Raw genomic sequence first — 16028 nt, 5'->3', positions numbered from 1 at the left:
TATGTCATTAATTTTACGGTAATTTTATTTATTATTACTATTAAACTAAAATCTCCAGCATGGGGAAGTGGGATGAGCTCGACTTTTCTCGACAACACTCACGTCAAAGAGTAATTAGGTGAACACGAAGACAAAATAACCTGGTAATAAATGTTTCTTGTGCTGTGGGAGGAAGCAGGAGTTTCTGAACATAACATAAAAACTATATGACGAAAGTACCCAGGACACTAGATCAGTTCCCCTTTAAAGCTAATTATGCACTTGGGTATAAGCCATGGGGATCCAGCTGCAGTCCTCAAGGGCCAATGTCCTGCCAGTAGGTCCAACTACCTCCTGAGCATGCCGAAGTTCTGCAGAGTCTAATGATGTTATTGAATTCAGGTGTGTTGGACCAGGGAAAGATCTGAAACATGCAGCATATTTGCCCCCTGAGGACCAGTTTTGGTCACCACCTGTATCAGTCGGATTCCACTTTGGAAACTTTGGAGACAAACTGTCTTCAAAATTGCAATGGAAACAACTTCCAGTTATGATTTTTTTTTCTCTTCCCTCACCCCCCCCAATCAATTTAAGAGCAGAGCTGAAGTGAATCTATTATGAAGCAACAAGACATGATGAAAAGGTGTACACCGTCTTTGCCATTAGACCACAGTTGACCAACATAAAACTGCTAAAAAAATTACATAGGAGTGAGTGTTTGATATTTTTAAAGCAACTCAGAGCAATCATACCGGGTTTATTAATTGTGTAAAAAGATAATGTACTGTATAGCAGTAGACATGAATGATTTTTCCATTTGAGAACCGTTATTGTGTTCTTTTTATGTTACCATCTTGTATAACATATGACATGAATAATTCCTATTGCTTTTGTAACCTATTCATTGGATTTGTTGCAACACAATTCACACAGATCTGGGAAAATACAAAATTTGTCGGTCTGTATGTGTGGATGAAGCAGGATTAGGCAACACATTTCCAGCTGGAAGCACAATGAGTACAGCCTGATGACGATTCAAACATGATTAATCACATCGCAGTAGACTCGCGCTATTATTGCATCAAGATTTTTGCAATGGAAACTCACATGGCCATGATTACCAGGTGATGTAGTCCTAACTGCTGGTTGCCAAGACAAGCCTTTGCCACTTCTGTTGCAATGCACTCAGGGAGTGATAAAGGTCAGGAAGTGAGGATCGCCTCAGGTAGCTATTCTTGGCCTTAGCTTTGGGCCATCCACATTCTCTAATTGTCCGAGTCAACATGTGACAAAGGCTTAGAAACAGCAGTCCTTCACCCATGCTGCACATGGCGGAAGAGAAGAGTTCATATGTTGACATTTGCAACCTAATTAAAAGCAAGAAAGGAAATGACCTATATGGGGTCAGATTCTCGCTACACACAGGTTGATACACTCAACTAAAATAATGCAACAGCATCACCAGAGACGTAAAACCTGCTAATTTTCATGTCTACTTGAATTTGGAGATGTCGGAGCTCTCCAAAAATACATGATCATAGATGGACATGAACCAGAACATACAGATACTATAGTACATGTATATTTGCACATCAGGGTGCTATTTGTTCAGCAGCCCAGATTGTGGTACCCAGGGCTGAACAGGCTGCTGTCACATTGAACTCATCAAACACAGACGTGCCTTTTAGCAAAGTATTTCAGTTTTTGCTGGCAAACGGTGGACATGAGTTGTGCTGTTTCAGAGTAAAGGACTTTTTAGAGGATGAGCTGTTTTGCACATCTCATTTGTCATTTTCCTTCACTGACATTGTGCTGACTAAGTTCACAAAAAAAAATACAAATGATAGATTACAGATACGGTGAAGCTGCAGAGGATTTTAGCTCTTTTGAAAGCATGATTTATGAATTGTTTGCTCTATAGATGATCACTATTGTATAATAATAGATCTGCCTTAGAGAGCAAGAAAGGATTCTATAAGTGTAAATGTTATTTGTGATTGTATTTCAGTAAAGATTACAAAAGTTGTCCTAATTACAAAATTTGTTTTTTGATTCTCGGCCGCTGCAAATGAATAAATACAATGAAATGATTAACCAACAACACAACATATGGGCTTATCAAACCTAGCAAGACATTGCTATTCACCTAAATTGGCAGACTGGGCTGGAAAAGCAATAACTAGTGAAGCATACAAGAGGTCCGTCGTAACTCTTTGATGCACGGAATATGTTCCCCTCTTTGCTGAGGCAGCCACTCCATTTTGTAATCTTTATTTATTCAAATGTCCTTTTGTGTCCTTCCTTGCAAAGCCCAAGATCTCACAATGCAATCAACGCGTCTGTAACCGCATGTGCAAATATTGTACTTGTTGAGATAAGCTATACAGGTCCTTCTTTTATGGCAATCTGAACGTTCGGTGGAGAAAAGTAATTTCCAATAAAGCCGTTACCTGGTTTATTGTCGCTCTTGTATTCTTTCCATTCACCATTATGAAAATTCATTTACTACCCGTCTTTTCAAGTGCTGCCCCATTTCTGTGACCAGCGTATTTGTTTTTGTGTGTGTATTAATAATTTGCAGCCGAGTTTTTCCCATCTTATTTTCATGGGTAATTGGCTATGCAACCCATGGAATCAGGGACCTGCAGGCAACACGGGGATGGAAGAAACTGCAATCACTGAAGCATGTCAGACCTTTTTTCCCCTCTCTCCTTCATTGAGTGACTGCATCTGATTTATTTATTAATTTTTGTGCTTTCCTTCCATTCAAAAATACTCCATAATCTCCCGAACCATCTCTCTCTCTCTTTTGTGTGGCGGTGTCGTCGCTTTCCTCCCTTCAGTCTTGACGTTCTTTAATTTCCCTCCTCGTTCTAACTTCTAACTCGGCGGGAGAGTGCACCCATATCTCGATTACACCAAGAAAAAGCCGGTGCAATTTCCTGCAAGATTATAGTGATGGATTTACACAATATCAATCAGAGCAAATGTGGGTCTCGAAATGCTCCTCCGATTCCGGGATGTTGAGGGGGGGAAAAGATGGTTTGGACTAGTGGTCCAAAAGTTCCACCTCAAACGACAGCCTTAAATCATTTCCTAAAAATCACTGTTTTTAGTTAAATGAAACATGGAGCATTAAAAACAGATTTTGCACCCTGACTGACAGCCAGCCTGATAAAGACCATAGTTTTCTCCAAAGGCTCCCTTGTCTTATTCAGAGAATTTTTTTCACTTGCTGCTGAGAAGCAGGTCACATCCCTCTGACCTCGGGACATTATTACCCTGTAATCATGTGTTGCTCTGCATGGCTACATTTGTTATTTCCCTTTGACAGCCTAATGTTAGAAGAAAGCAATTTTACCTGATGGATGATCATAAGACCAGGGGAGGCTATATCAGCTTCATGCCTCACCGCTGAATTATGCACAACAAAATCCCAGAGATGCCTGAATCGACTTGCCCTGCAATACCTGCCGTCTCAAATAAAATACCACTTTGTGTGCTTCACACGCTGGGTATAATTGCCAGAGCTGCGAGGACTCCTCTGCTTGTCAGATGGTACACGAGGCTGATTCATTACCGTAGCATTTACTTGTCCTCTTAAATCAAATAGGCTGTCAGTCCTTATCACAGCGCGATGAAAAATTGGTGACTTATTTTTCGAGCTGCATTGGCTCGAATGACTGATTCACGGGTTTCGGGTCATTCATGATCACATAAATCAATCGGTTCGGCTCCTCGGGCCCACGCTTTGTCTGTTGGCGGCAGCAGGGATAACATGTCAAAGTGGGCCTCCTCGATCTTGTCACTTTAAGTGCGATCAATACTGCTTCCCCACCAACCGAATGCCTCTGAATATCAGCCCCTCGCCCTCTCCGCATCTCTCTCCTCACACCGGGGCTGAACGTTTTGATCAATATTTGACTGTAGGCTCAAGCACATCAGCAGAGGTAACAACAACAACAAAAAGTGAGTAAGAATTAAATGCTTTACAATTTACCGAAGACAACAACAAACTCTGCGGGAGCAGCAAAGCAAGAAAACCGAAATGAAATGTATGCCTTCCAGAAGTAATTAGACAGTTTAAACTTTTTCCACACTCCAGCTCCAGACGTCATGGTACTTTATTAAGATTTAATGCAACAGACCAAGAGAGAGGGGTGGATAATGGTGAAGGAGAAGGAAAATAATAATTTTTAAAGTTTTTGAAGGCTCAAAAACTTTATGAAAAACTGTTATGAGGAAAGTTAGTCTTCAAAGTTACTAGTGGGGAAAGAACACGGCCAACTTGTGTAAAACGATGCTCTGGGCACAACAAAACTTGCACTTTCCTCTAAACACACCATAACGATGGCTAAACATAGAGGTGGTAGCATCATATTGTGGGAATGCCTTTTTTAATGGAGATAATTAGGCTAATAGGAGCAAACGGGACGATTACCTGACCTCATTCAGAGCAATTTAGGAAGAAAACCTGTTTGCTGGTGCAAGAGTTGGTAAGGCCAGAGGTTCTAAACATACAGACTCTAAACATAAACCAAAAGCTACAATGAAATAATTTAGATCAAAGAATATTCTTATGCTTAAGTGACTCTTAGTCTGGACCTAAATGCACTGGGGAAACTGACAACACTGAGAAATAAATGTCTGCAGACATTCTCCATCTAATCTGAGTGTTGGTGTGCTGCTATGAAAGGTGGACTAGAATATTTCTGAAGAGGTGCAAAGAGAATTCTAAGCAATTTTTTTTTACAATTTGACCAATATTGTTTTATGTTTTTGAACATGTTTCTCCTGCAACAAATACAACTCCCAGAAGCTTTGAGAAATCCCAATGCGTGACCCATCATTGACTTCAAGAGAGCTCCAATACATAAAAGCAAGCCTCAGACTAACGTACCTGAAAATTAATGCACCTTAACATCCAAGAAGCCTGTAGAGAGCGTCGGCCGAGTTGAATTCGGGAGCTCGGCTCAGAAAACGATTGTATTAATTGCCCTGGAGATTTAGGACATGTATATTTATCAATTCTAGGAGCGTACTTGGCTCCCTCCTGCTGCAACAGGCTGATGTTTGGTGAAATGGAGCATATGCATTGGCTACCAGATAAAGAGTGAGTGTGCAGTGAACCTATTCTGAGACATTTCTGTCTCTTCTCTTGAGTACTTGGCCCCATCATAGTTTCTGACTGTTTTCTCTCCACTCTTGCCTTCATATGCAGGCGCTGCTCTCTTGTGTTAGTCTTTGCCAAGAGTTTCTATTTGCTAGACGCTGAACTGGCCAGGCAGTTCATTGGGTTATCATTGAAAAAAAATACCAATATAAATATGGTAAAAAATTAGATTAATCTCTTCACTCAGATTCAACAACACGTACACAAGTGACATTAACCCTACTGCAAATGAGACACGGATATGTAGTGAGATAAAAAAAAAAAAAACAGACACATACACACACACACACATCTACATAAAATCTCAGTTCAAAGAGCAGCAGCTCCATTTGAGATATGACTCTGGACAGCATCAGTATGATGAAGAGGGAGCGCTCTTGACAGTGTTGTTGGTGGAACAGCATCAAACAGTGGTGTGAGAGAGAGCGCGTGTGTGTGTGTGTGTGTACGTGCAGATGCCACATATGCTGATAAAGTCCACACACGACACGATCCTCCAGTGAGAAGTGAGGTTGTTCATATCAAGTGTTTGCTCATAGCTATACATGGTGCTCCTTTTTGTCTGCAGAGATTGTCTGGTGTAGCAGAGTGACATCTGATCTGATGGCTTTTGAAACATCTCAACCTGATGCTCAGTGTCAGGAACATATTTATGTCATGTCAGATATGTAAAAATGCTAAATGATCCAGGCTGGAGGAAATATAGTCTTTGAGTTGTTTGCGAATTAATATCGACATCAAGGGAACATGTCGATTTTGAGTAAAAATATGTAACCGAAAGCAGTCAAAAGAATATACATCACTGGAAATGCTCTTGGCATATTCTGTTCTTGCTTTTAAAGGGACTGTTTTTCTTTCAGGTGTTTATTTTTAATATGCAAGTTGTTTTGCAGAAACTGGGAATGTAACAAAACCCAAATCGAGAAGGGAGTCGTATCCCCCATACGCCAGTGAAACCACACCCAACGAGTCTAAAATAGCTTCTTTGCAGGCTGGACTTTTCCACTTTCACTTGCTAACATCAGCAAGTAACACTTCTGAAATGTTTTCCCACTGGAAATGTTTGGCTCTTCTTAAAATAAGTACAAGCAGATCTCTGAACCATCAACTGACTAATTAAAGCAGAACTCTGGGAGAGGCCCCAGCTGACCTCCAGAGAGAAGGTAACAAAATGTTCGGGAGCTGCTTACTTTATTAGAATATATTACACTCATTTTAACAGCACTCGAGATGAAATTCTGAACCTAAAACATTAGAGTCTGGCCTGAGTGGTAAGCAGCAATTTGTCATGTTTTGTGGAAGAAAGTTGAGAGTAAAAAGGAAAATATCTGATGTGAGAATGCATCGGGTGCATTCTCACATCAAGCTTTTCTCTGTTTAGCACATAATAAACCTTTAGGATTTCCACCTCACTTTTCCATCTAATGATAAAGAGCTCATTTGCATCTACTGATCGGGATGAGCTCTTGTAACAGCTTTTAAGTGCCAGGTTGATGTGACACACAATGACTTAATAGTGATTCCAGGAAACCATTTGCAGGCTAAGTGCATAAAAGAGCAGAATTGAGGTGGAGAAGTGCAAAACTACATCCATGAACTGTGCATCTTCACCCGTTGTAGCAAAGATTATTCATCATCAAAAACATGTTGCTATTTTAGAACTAAAATCGTGCATGATTGTGTACGTAGAGATGTTGTGGATGCCTTAAATATTTTGAGAAACAAGAGCCTAATTGGGAAAAGATTCGTTTAAAAATTAAAAATGAGGTTGAGTTGATCTCTAGTGGGACTCGACTTGGACTGAGTGTCGTGAGTAAACAGTCTGTTGCTGTGAAGTGTTTGTACTTACAGAGAGCATTAAGCAGTTCACAGGGCTTTCTTGTGCTTCGCTGGCATATTCAGAGGGCCTGCACTGCGAGTAGCACCAACGAGACTTTTCTCTGACAGACGGAAACGATGGGCGTATCTGGCTCCAGCTGCATGGTTAATAGCCATGGCCACTGTGAGAAAAGGAGATAAAGCAGCATGAGCAATGGACACATGGACGTTAGTGCTACCTTATCAGCTCTTACTGAAATTTAGATGAAAAGGTTGATACCGCTCTTTTATCTAGCCTCTGAATAATAAACAGCCAGCAGATGGTTAGTTCAGCCTACTATCAACACTAGAAATGAGGACATGGTGAAGTAAGACTATTCTGAGACGGCGAAAAATAGGAATTGTATCGTCTGTGAGACAGATGATTACCAAAAGCGCTTTCATTTAGGGAACCGTGGAACACAGCTGTGCAAACTCTAGAAACACAGTTATTGTTAATTATGTTTACTGAAATGATTCGGCATGAGTTAGTCCGTGTAAATAAGCAGGTAGACGCAGATTTAAAAAAAAAAAAAAAACAGTGCTGCAAAATGTCAACAGAAATTGGTTTTCACTTTTTAATATTTTTATTATTGAAAAAAAAAAGAGACAGTGTATATAGATAGATTATTTCATAAGTTGTAGGAAATCATATCTAGCTTGCAAAGACACACATAAGTAGTAATAATTAAGAAAAAGTGACGGCAAATAAATATTGACAGGTAATCTTCTTGACCCAAACAAAGTATTATTGACTTGATGGACAGTCTGATACTGGTCTAGATGGTTAATATATTGTATTTGACAAATTTTTGTTTGTTTTTGGGGTTTTGTTTTGCTTTCGGGCAACTTTAAATTTGAGCCAATAAAACTAATGTGGGATTCCTCAAGGCTCCATTCTGGCACCACTTTTATTCAATGTCATTTTATTCCCCCTCTCTGAGAATATGAAGTACTAAAGTATCCCTTTAATACGTATACTGGTGACACACGACTTCCTGTATATTTCTATGGCCACAATATGCTACAGTGGCTGAGTCGATGTGTCCTAAGTATAATCTCAACGTACTGCAAGTTTAATGTGAAAGCTTTCACTTGGGGCCAGGTTCACTGTACGCACACACCATGCATGATGGGAAACAGCCGTCTAACTATTGCAGCCCTCCATCTTCACAGAGGAAGCACCAACAGGCAGTGTTATTTTAAGTCATTTGCAGGAGCCTAATAAATCCGACACATTTTTATTAAAAAGACTACTAGCAAACAGATGCAACAAACAAGTAATAATAAATTGGTGTTGCAGCTGCTTTCGAGCTCAAACTGAGAAATGAGTTGTGCCAAAGCCGAGGAGGGAGAGACAGGAGCAGGTGATAATGGGATAAATCCCTAACCCTAAGGCCACACAGCGTTGCACCGCATTAAGCCGGCCTGTGCTGGCGAACAGATCCACTGCCATGATGATAACTTCTCATGACATGTTGCTCTGTGTAGGCACAGGAGCTGTTGGCTCTTAACACAATGTAACTCACTGCTGGGTGGTCGGAAAACTGACAGTCGTATTAAAGGTGATGTAGAAAGCAAACACCAGTGCAATTTCAGGTTAAACACATTCATACTTTGAAGAACTTCACTTTAGTCTGACGTAGGTAGACCGCACAGTGTCCGTATGATTTCCTCTTGGACAAAATTTGCCTGATGATCTTTGTCTCTGGCGGGCTAATTCATTTATTATCCCAAAGCTGCCAGTCTGATCAGACGCTGCATAAACTTAAGTGTACTTCAGAGCTCTGATCATGTAGGAGGATGTAGTAGAAGCTCCCAGCAATTCTGTTGCAAGATGATGAAAATTATTCATAAAGTTTTCAAAAGATAAGCACTTAAAATATCTAATAGGTAGCTTCGGATTTAAATCTCCTTTTCCAGCCGACTGTTAATTCCCTCATGACCGAATGTGCTGCATTTACTCCTAATTCTCATAGATATCCTTCAGACTGATTGGCTGCTGGGTAGCACGGCCCGAGATGAGTATCTTGTGTGCTGTAAGCAGTGGATTTACTCTGGATTTAGTGTGTGTGTGTGTGTGACGGTAAGGGAAAAAATAAGATCAAGTTTAAAAAAAAAAAAAGAAAGGCACAGCCAGGCCCGAGCGTCTGTCTTTATCTGCACTCTATCACCTTAATCTCCTACGAGGAGGGCCTCTGGGGAGAGGAAGTCTTATTTAATAAAGCGTCCAGTCTGTGCTGTGGACTGTCATCACTAAAGAGCACTACATGTTTGGTGGAAAGCTTCCTAACGAACTTGCTCAAGATGTTTGTTTCTGGGAGAAAATAGAGAAATAATTATCTCTTTAGACTGAAGTAAAAACAAGTCAGAATAATGTTTTAAACTAATCTTAATCAAATTCCACATGGATATTACAGTTTTTTTATTTGTATTAAAATGTTCTTTTATATTTCCGTTTATTTAAATGGCAGTACCTTTTAAACATTTTAATATTTAACTGAATACTGAGTTTGTACTCGGAGAGGAAGAAGCTATTCATCCAAAAACAACATGAAGACCAGATTGTAGATTGGACAAAAACCTTAATATCTGTAGGAATGTCTCCCAGTGCAGTTCGGACAAAGAGCTTAGTATTTGTAGACGTATTTGTGGTTTGATGAAAATAAAATTGAAGTTTCTTTTTACCACAATGACAACTTCTACATTTAGGAGACGAGAGATAAGTTTGGAAGTTTAAGAAAACAATCCAGTCGGAAGCACACAGGTGTGATCATGTTGTTAATGTGTTTTGCTGCAGGAGGGACTGGTGCACTTCATAAAATAATTGAAATTAGGAAAGAACTTCAACATTTGAATAATGAAGAAATATCAATACCCCTCTCAAAAAGTTTAAAAGATTTTAGCTAAAAACATCTATTTTTGCAGCAGATTGAAATTGGTTTTTAATTATTGATGTATTTTTCAAAGTGGGTTTAATTAATACCTGATGGGAAACTGTTGAAAAGAATTAGCTCAATGACAGAAACTATTAGAAATCAGAAAATTTGCATATTGATAAAAAAAGGTGATGATTTACAATCTGAAGCTGCACATCTTAGTGGCATAACATTACTAACACTGGGAATATTTATTTTCTGCTTTTCCTCTCTACTTGGTTCTTCTGAGATGTTTTCACTCAAAAAATGCTCTTTTAGATTCTTAAGAGATGAACCCTTGCGTACACATAACAGCTGAAATGTCTTGTTTTACAGTCCATCCTGTGTCAAACACAAACTTTAAGTGCTGTCGAATTTTTAAAAAGAAGTCCTTGTAATTCCATTAGTTTCTGAGACGACTGAATTCCATTATTATAATTTAGAAAAGCTTTGAAACTGTAAAGAATAGTGGTGTTTTTGACAGATTGTGTCTTATAAGCTCAGAAATGAAATGATTTTGTCTTTACTGCACCAGTTGTTAAAATCTTCCTTTCAAATACGGACAGTAAATGTTACAAAGCTTGTCAAAGGTGACTCTCAATATTAATTATTTTGAGTTGGTATTCAGGCATTTAAAAACAAAAATGCTGTTTTAAAAGCACATTTTTCTTTTCCATTGAATCAAAAAGCAATTTTAATTAAATGTTTTATAGCTATATAACATTATCAGGCATGGAAAACCTTTTTTTGGCTAATGGACAGTGTTTTGAAAATATATTCACACCACCTAAACTAAGTTTTTTATATTACAACCACAAATTTTGATGCATTTTATTGCAATTTGAACATTCGTGTTTACAGTGGAACAGTAAAACCCATGTGCAATTTTCCTTACACTTTAGTCATCTGCTACATGTGCTGTTATTCTCCAGGGATATTTCAAAATGTATATTGGTAGAGTTAGTTGGCTTGAAATATGTGTTATTCCATCTGCTTCCATTCAACCAAACATTTAATAGATTACATTACTGGATCATTAATTTCAGCCATTTATCAGAGGTAGTCAGATTCTTAGTTGGATGTAGGCAAAACTAATATTCAGCTATATTTCTGGATTTTTTTAATGAATATGTCACACTTTTGGTCAGCAAAGCACTTAAATCTAATACAACTCCATTAAGCAGAGAGCTGAGCAGAAGGACGTGGCATTCAGGTAATGGAAAATGAGGAAAGGTGTTGGCGATATCCACGGAAATGAAACCACTTTTTTTCCTTCACATATCACAACTTCACCTCAGAATACTCCTCTGTGAAATTGCTGTTTTATGTACGATGACTTCCGCATCTCTTAAGGATCTCCCAAAGAGCGCCGTTTTAACCGTCTAATAACAAAAACATGTTCGCACTGCTGCGAACTGTCGAAAGCGCTTTGGAGAGAGCTCATCGAGAGCACGGGCAATAACACGGGCCTTCCACTGTTTCCATTTTTAAAACTCCAAGGGGAGCGTCTGTAATGCAGTTTCCTCGTAGTCTTTGTCTCTTGACTGCAACTGCTTTGCCCCCTTCCGCCGTTCAAGAGTGGGCCGCTGCTTTATTGCAACATCAGCATCATGACAGGAGGCGGGAGGGGTTGCTGATACAAGCCTGGACCTGGTCATAGATCTCAGTGGACATCTGTTCTGGCTTTTCATTATCCGCTCCCAGCTAACATCCCAGCAGGCAGGGGGACGGGAGTCTGGATAAAAAACCTCGGTTATGTAACCGTCTGAGCGGCTGCCCATGTAAGAGTCGATGCATCAATGCTCTGCTGCCTCTGCGTCTCTTTGGAGTGTCTGAGAATTATGGTTCCAATATTGCGGATTGATTCATCTTCCATATTTCTTCTTGTGACAAGAAGTCTAAACGCCAACACATGCATGGACAAGTGCCAACATGCATTAAATCAATGTCTTGACTATTGTGGTCATCACTCGTGTTTTTAGTGGGTTGACATTTGAAGACGTTTTACTTGAGCGCTCCACGTAATCCACACATGGATTCACAGCCTCAAATGAGCAAGCGAGAGATTAGTGGATCTGTTTAACCTCAGATCAGAGCGACCAGGAATTAAATCAGAATTTGTTTAGCGATATCTTCCTCTTGTCCTTTTCCCCCAGCAGTTCTGAACACTGTGTCCCAACGGAGCGACTCTGAGCTCACAAGTCTCATTATTCGGCTCTGAATGAAAGCGAATTTTGATGAACTGCTTGAAGGGTTTTGTCCTCACAATTCAAACTTAATGAAGCGTCATGAATCATTCTTTTAAATCTGGAATTTGTTCTTGAGCCACACCAATTTTCCTATTTTTATATCTATTAAAGTAGGTTTTTTACATCTGCAAACATTCCTGTATTATTTTAGATGCCATAAAAGTTGAAACGGATTCTCTGTTGGATTCAGAGCCAAACTTTGACTAGGCCATTCGAACTCCAGGATATACTTTGTTGTAAACCGTCATATTGTAGCTGTGGGTTTATGGTAAACCTCTTTAAATAATGTCTGCATGAATTTCTAGTATAATACACTGAGGCTTGTGTTTGTAATCCAAAAATGTAAATTTGAGGATGACAACTTTTGCAGGTCAGTTTAAAAGTAGAAGTTTCATTTTTGTTCGGAGTTGTGAACGTTGTTGCATGCTTTGTGAAAGTGTCGCTGCTCACACTTTCCTTTTCTCTTGAGAACAGAAGGCTGTCCTCGTGCCATAAAACACACTTGCAGTATCAGCTGTGATAAATTACTTGTGGAGCCTCAGAGGCAAAACGAAAAAGGGAGTTTGAACCGAGTCTCCAAGACAAGTGGATCCTACACTAAATTAAGAAGCAGATTTTAATGCTCGTTGTAGCTAAATTATGGCTTTAACATTTACACAAAAAGAGGGTAAGGTGAAATTCAATTGATTTGTAGTCCAGTTGTATGTAAGAAAATTAGTTTTGGTCCAAACGGCTTTCAGCAACTGCCTTTATTCCTGCATTAAAGTACGGTCAGTAGTCTAATTATGCATGTTTGTGATTGTATTCTCTCTGTGCAAACAGTTTTTATGAGCTTGCATAGGGTTTCCCAGTGGAACCATCATCCTCAGTTCTTCCTCCACACCTGCATCTCTTGCTGACTGGATTTGTTTTTAATTCTGCCAGCTCGTTTTAACTTCACCTCTAGATAAACCGGCTTTGTTCAACAATCCCATTGTTTTATTTTATTTCAAAATAAAAGGCGAACGTCACATCTTGGGACATGAGAACATTATTATTGTACGTCTCTAGACAAAAACGTCACTTTTACTCCACTCAAAACGTCCATGTACATGTCGATGCAACTAGGAGTCAAACAGTCTCACTGTATTTTTATCACAGCAGTTTTCATTTCTTAGTTAAAAAGGAGACTAAATGTTAAATTAGCAATGCCCTGTTACTAATTTCTCCTAATGACCTTGCTTGACCTGTGTACAGAGACTTTAACCCTATGTATTCGCTGCTCGCCGTGCGGCGTACAAGCATGTGACGCATTAATAAGGATTCATAATAACAGACGGCATACCGAGTTTTCATTTCAACTCTGTTGGACAGCACGGACTTCAAACTTTATAAAAGTGGTGTTTTTATATTGGTTTTGTGGTTATTTACTTCAAAATAAAGCCAGAAATAAGATCGATCATTTCCRCCTTATTTTGTGGGGTCTAAATGTACCACATTTCGAAACAACCAATGAAAATGTGTTGACGGTCTGTTGCTAGGTAGAACGGAGACACGCGGAAAGAGACGAGGGGGGGGGGGGGGGGTTTGGATACGGCAAGTGACTAGGGTGCAGCGATGCTGTGGATTTTACTAAGAGTGTTTCGATGGGTTTTTAAGACTATAAGTGTTAGTTAGAGTTCGTAGTGTGTGCAGGGTTAGTAGTAGTTTTGCTAGCTATCGCTACATGGCTTCATAGCGAGCGCTGACGCACAGAGAAGAGAGACTGGAATGGCCATTTAGACCTCGACTGCAAAGGGTTAATTAAAGGTCAGATTGCAAGAAAAACACCAATATAATATGTAAAGCAGTTTAATTTTGTCAAAATGCTAAGCTAAGTGAAAAGGGTAAAGATATCCTTTATTCTTACATAGGAGCCCACAGAGTCAATTCCTTAAATCTATAGTTCATCCTTCCTTCTGGTCAAGGACAAAATTCTATCAAAGGAGGAGAATTATTTCTGTGGAAAAAAAAGTGCAGGGCAATGTTTCAAAGTAAACAGAGCAAGACTTCTGAGAACAGGCAGGCTCATATTAGACTGAGGCAGGGATCAAAGCAAGGCTTGCTTAGATAAAAGGTTCACAGCAAAATGCCCCCAAGAAACAGGGATCAGATGAAACTCAACAGTTCTTTGATTTAACAATAATCCTGGAGACGACTGACTGGACCTTTTCATATGGTGCCACTGAGGGTTAGAGTCATACATGTCTGGTAATATACTGGAAAACTGAGAGCATCAAAAAGTGGCTTTACAAGAGACTCTTTTTTTATTGCAAAAAGGAAACAAATCTGAACTTATGAAGAATGAAATAAACGAGACTTGCTGCAATAATAATTATTTCCACGAACTACTCAAAAGAAGGCCGTTTTCTTTCACAATTATGGTTTTTACCATTTTTATATCCGAGCTTCAATGACACAAGAGAAACTCTCCATCACATTCTAACTCTGAATTGTCTCTGCAAATGTTCTGCTACTTCTTCTTAACAAAGGCTGTTGTGCAAACTATAACTACATGCTAAATAAATCATAAATGCCATTTTTAACTCGGTCGTTTTGTATTAATGTTTTACTTCCTCAGCATTTGCCAAATGGCAGCAGCACTTCAGTACTTATCGCAGTGCAGAGGCTTTTTAGGCATCACGAAAACAACTGCTGCTAGGTTTTATTGAAAAGGAGCAGAGCCATTATCGATGGAAAGGTGTGGTAGCATTTACTTCCACTGGTTCCCTTTGTTAAAGTTTTTTTTTTCAGATTTTTCGGTACATTATTAATGGATTTTAAAAAAAACTACAATTAAGCATTGTGTGCTTGTAAAGACGCAATCCTTTCATATTCTTTTAATTCTAAATTAATACAGTGTCTATATTGAGTAGATGGATTGTTCTGATATCTTTATGCTGTGATGGCAGCCAGGATTCCTGATTAACCAGTGAATGGATATTCCAGACGTCTGTCTGCATATTACAATCACTTGAGACACATTCACTGCACTCGGATAAAATCTGAATATTTATGCAATCACTTATTTTATGTCACATGTTTCTATTTCTGGTTATTTTGTAGGAATGTGTTTGTATTTTTCAGGCTCACTTTAAAGTTTGGCAATTGTTTGTAAAAAAAAAAAATGTTGCTCACAATTTATAAATAACAAAAAGGATAAACTATCTAAGGGGGTGAACATGTTTTATAGGAACAATGCAGTTAAAATTTATATGCGCTATGGGAAAAGCTGGTCTTAACTGACAATTTATTTGGTAAAATTAAGCCCTAATTAAAAGCTGATTAAAATGCAGTCTCAGAAACTGAGGCAACATAAAGATTAAATAGGATATAAATCTTCATAAGTGAAACATTTTTGTAATAACTTTTTTTTGCTATAGTTCTTGCATTCTATTTTAGATTTTAAAGTTAGTGAAAAACAACCTGCATGTAAAATTCTGACTTCAAGGAAGTTTTAAAATTTATATTTTAATGGGGCGATACTTGCTAATAAAAAGTAGGACAATAATTCCACATAAACTTGGATTTGTGAAGCCTTACTATAAAAAAACCAAACAATTGTGATATATATATATCAGAGGGGCTCAGAGGGGACAGGGCTTTCTCTGTCATAGGTCCTAAGTTATGGAATGACTTGCCTTTGCAGGTCAGAGAGGCCCCTTCACTGTCCACTTTTAAAGTTCGTCTTAAAACCCATTTATTTTACTTGGCTTTTAACTCCTGCGGGATCTAGTTTTAGAGTGTATGTTTTTGTTTTTAAACTGTAAGAGTTTTTATTTTTTTTATTATGTTGTGTTTTAATGTACAGCACTTTGTATCAGCTGTGGTTGT

General features: G+C 38.8%; 1 protein-coding gene and 1 long non-coding RNA gene across 3 annotated transcripts in view; one reads left to right on the top strand and one right to left on the bottom strand.

The window, feature by feature from the left end:
- chrm2a (cholinergic receptor, muscarinic 2a) overlaps positions 1 to 16028 on the bottom strand; it is a 78988-nt gene that overhangs the window by 38687 nt on the left and 24273 nt on the right. For both annotated transcript variants that reach the window (XM_017302827.1, XM_008400395.2), the window contains one exon: positions 7002 to 7152. In XM_017302827.1, the coding sequence (XP_017158316.1) occupies positions 7002 to 7010 (9 nt within the window). In that variant the 5' untranslated portion in view covers positions 7011 to 7152. The remainder of the gene's footprint in view (positions 1 to 7001; positions 7153 to 16028) is intronic.
- The window catches only part of LOC103459118 (uncharacterized), a 39940-nt gene that overhangs the window by 22034 nt on the left and 1878 nt on the right, over positions 1 to 16028 (top strand). The window lies entirely within an intron of this gene.

Source organism: Poecilia reticulata, linkage group LG23, assembly GCF_000633615.1.
Source record: "Poecilia reticulata strain Guanapo linkage group LG23, Guppy_female_1.0+MT, whole genome shotgun sequence".
Taxonomy (NCBI): Eukaryota; Metazoa; Chordata; class Actinopteri; order Cyprinodontiformes; family Poeciliidae; genus Poecilia; species Poecilia reticulata.
The sequence above is the reverse complement of the archived record's forward strand: the minus strand, read 5'-3'. Positions and strand labels throughout refer to the sequence as shown.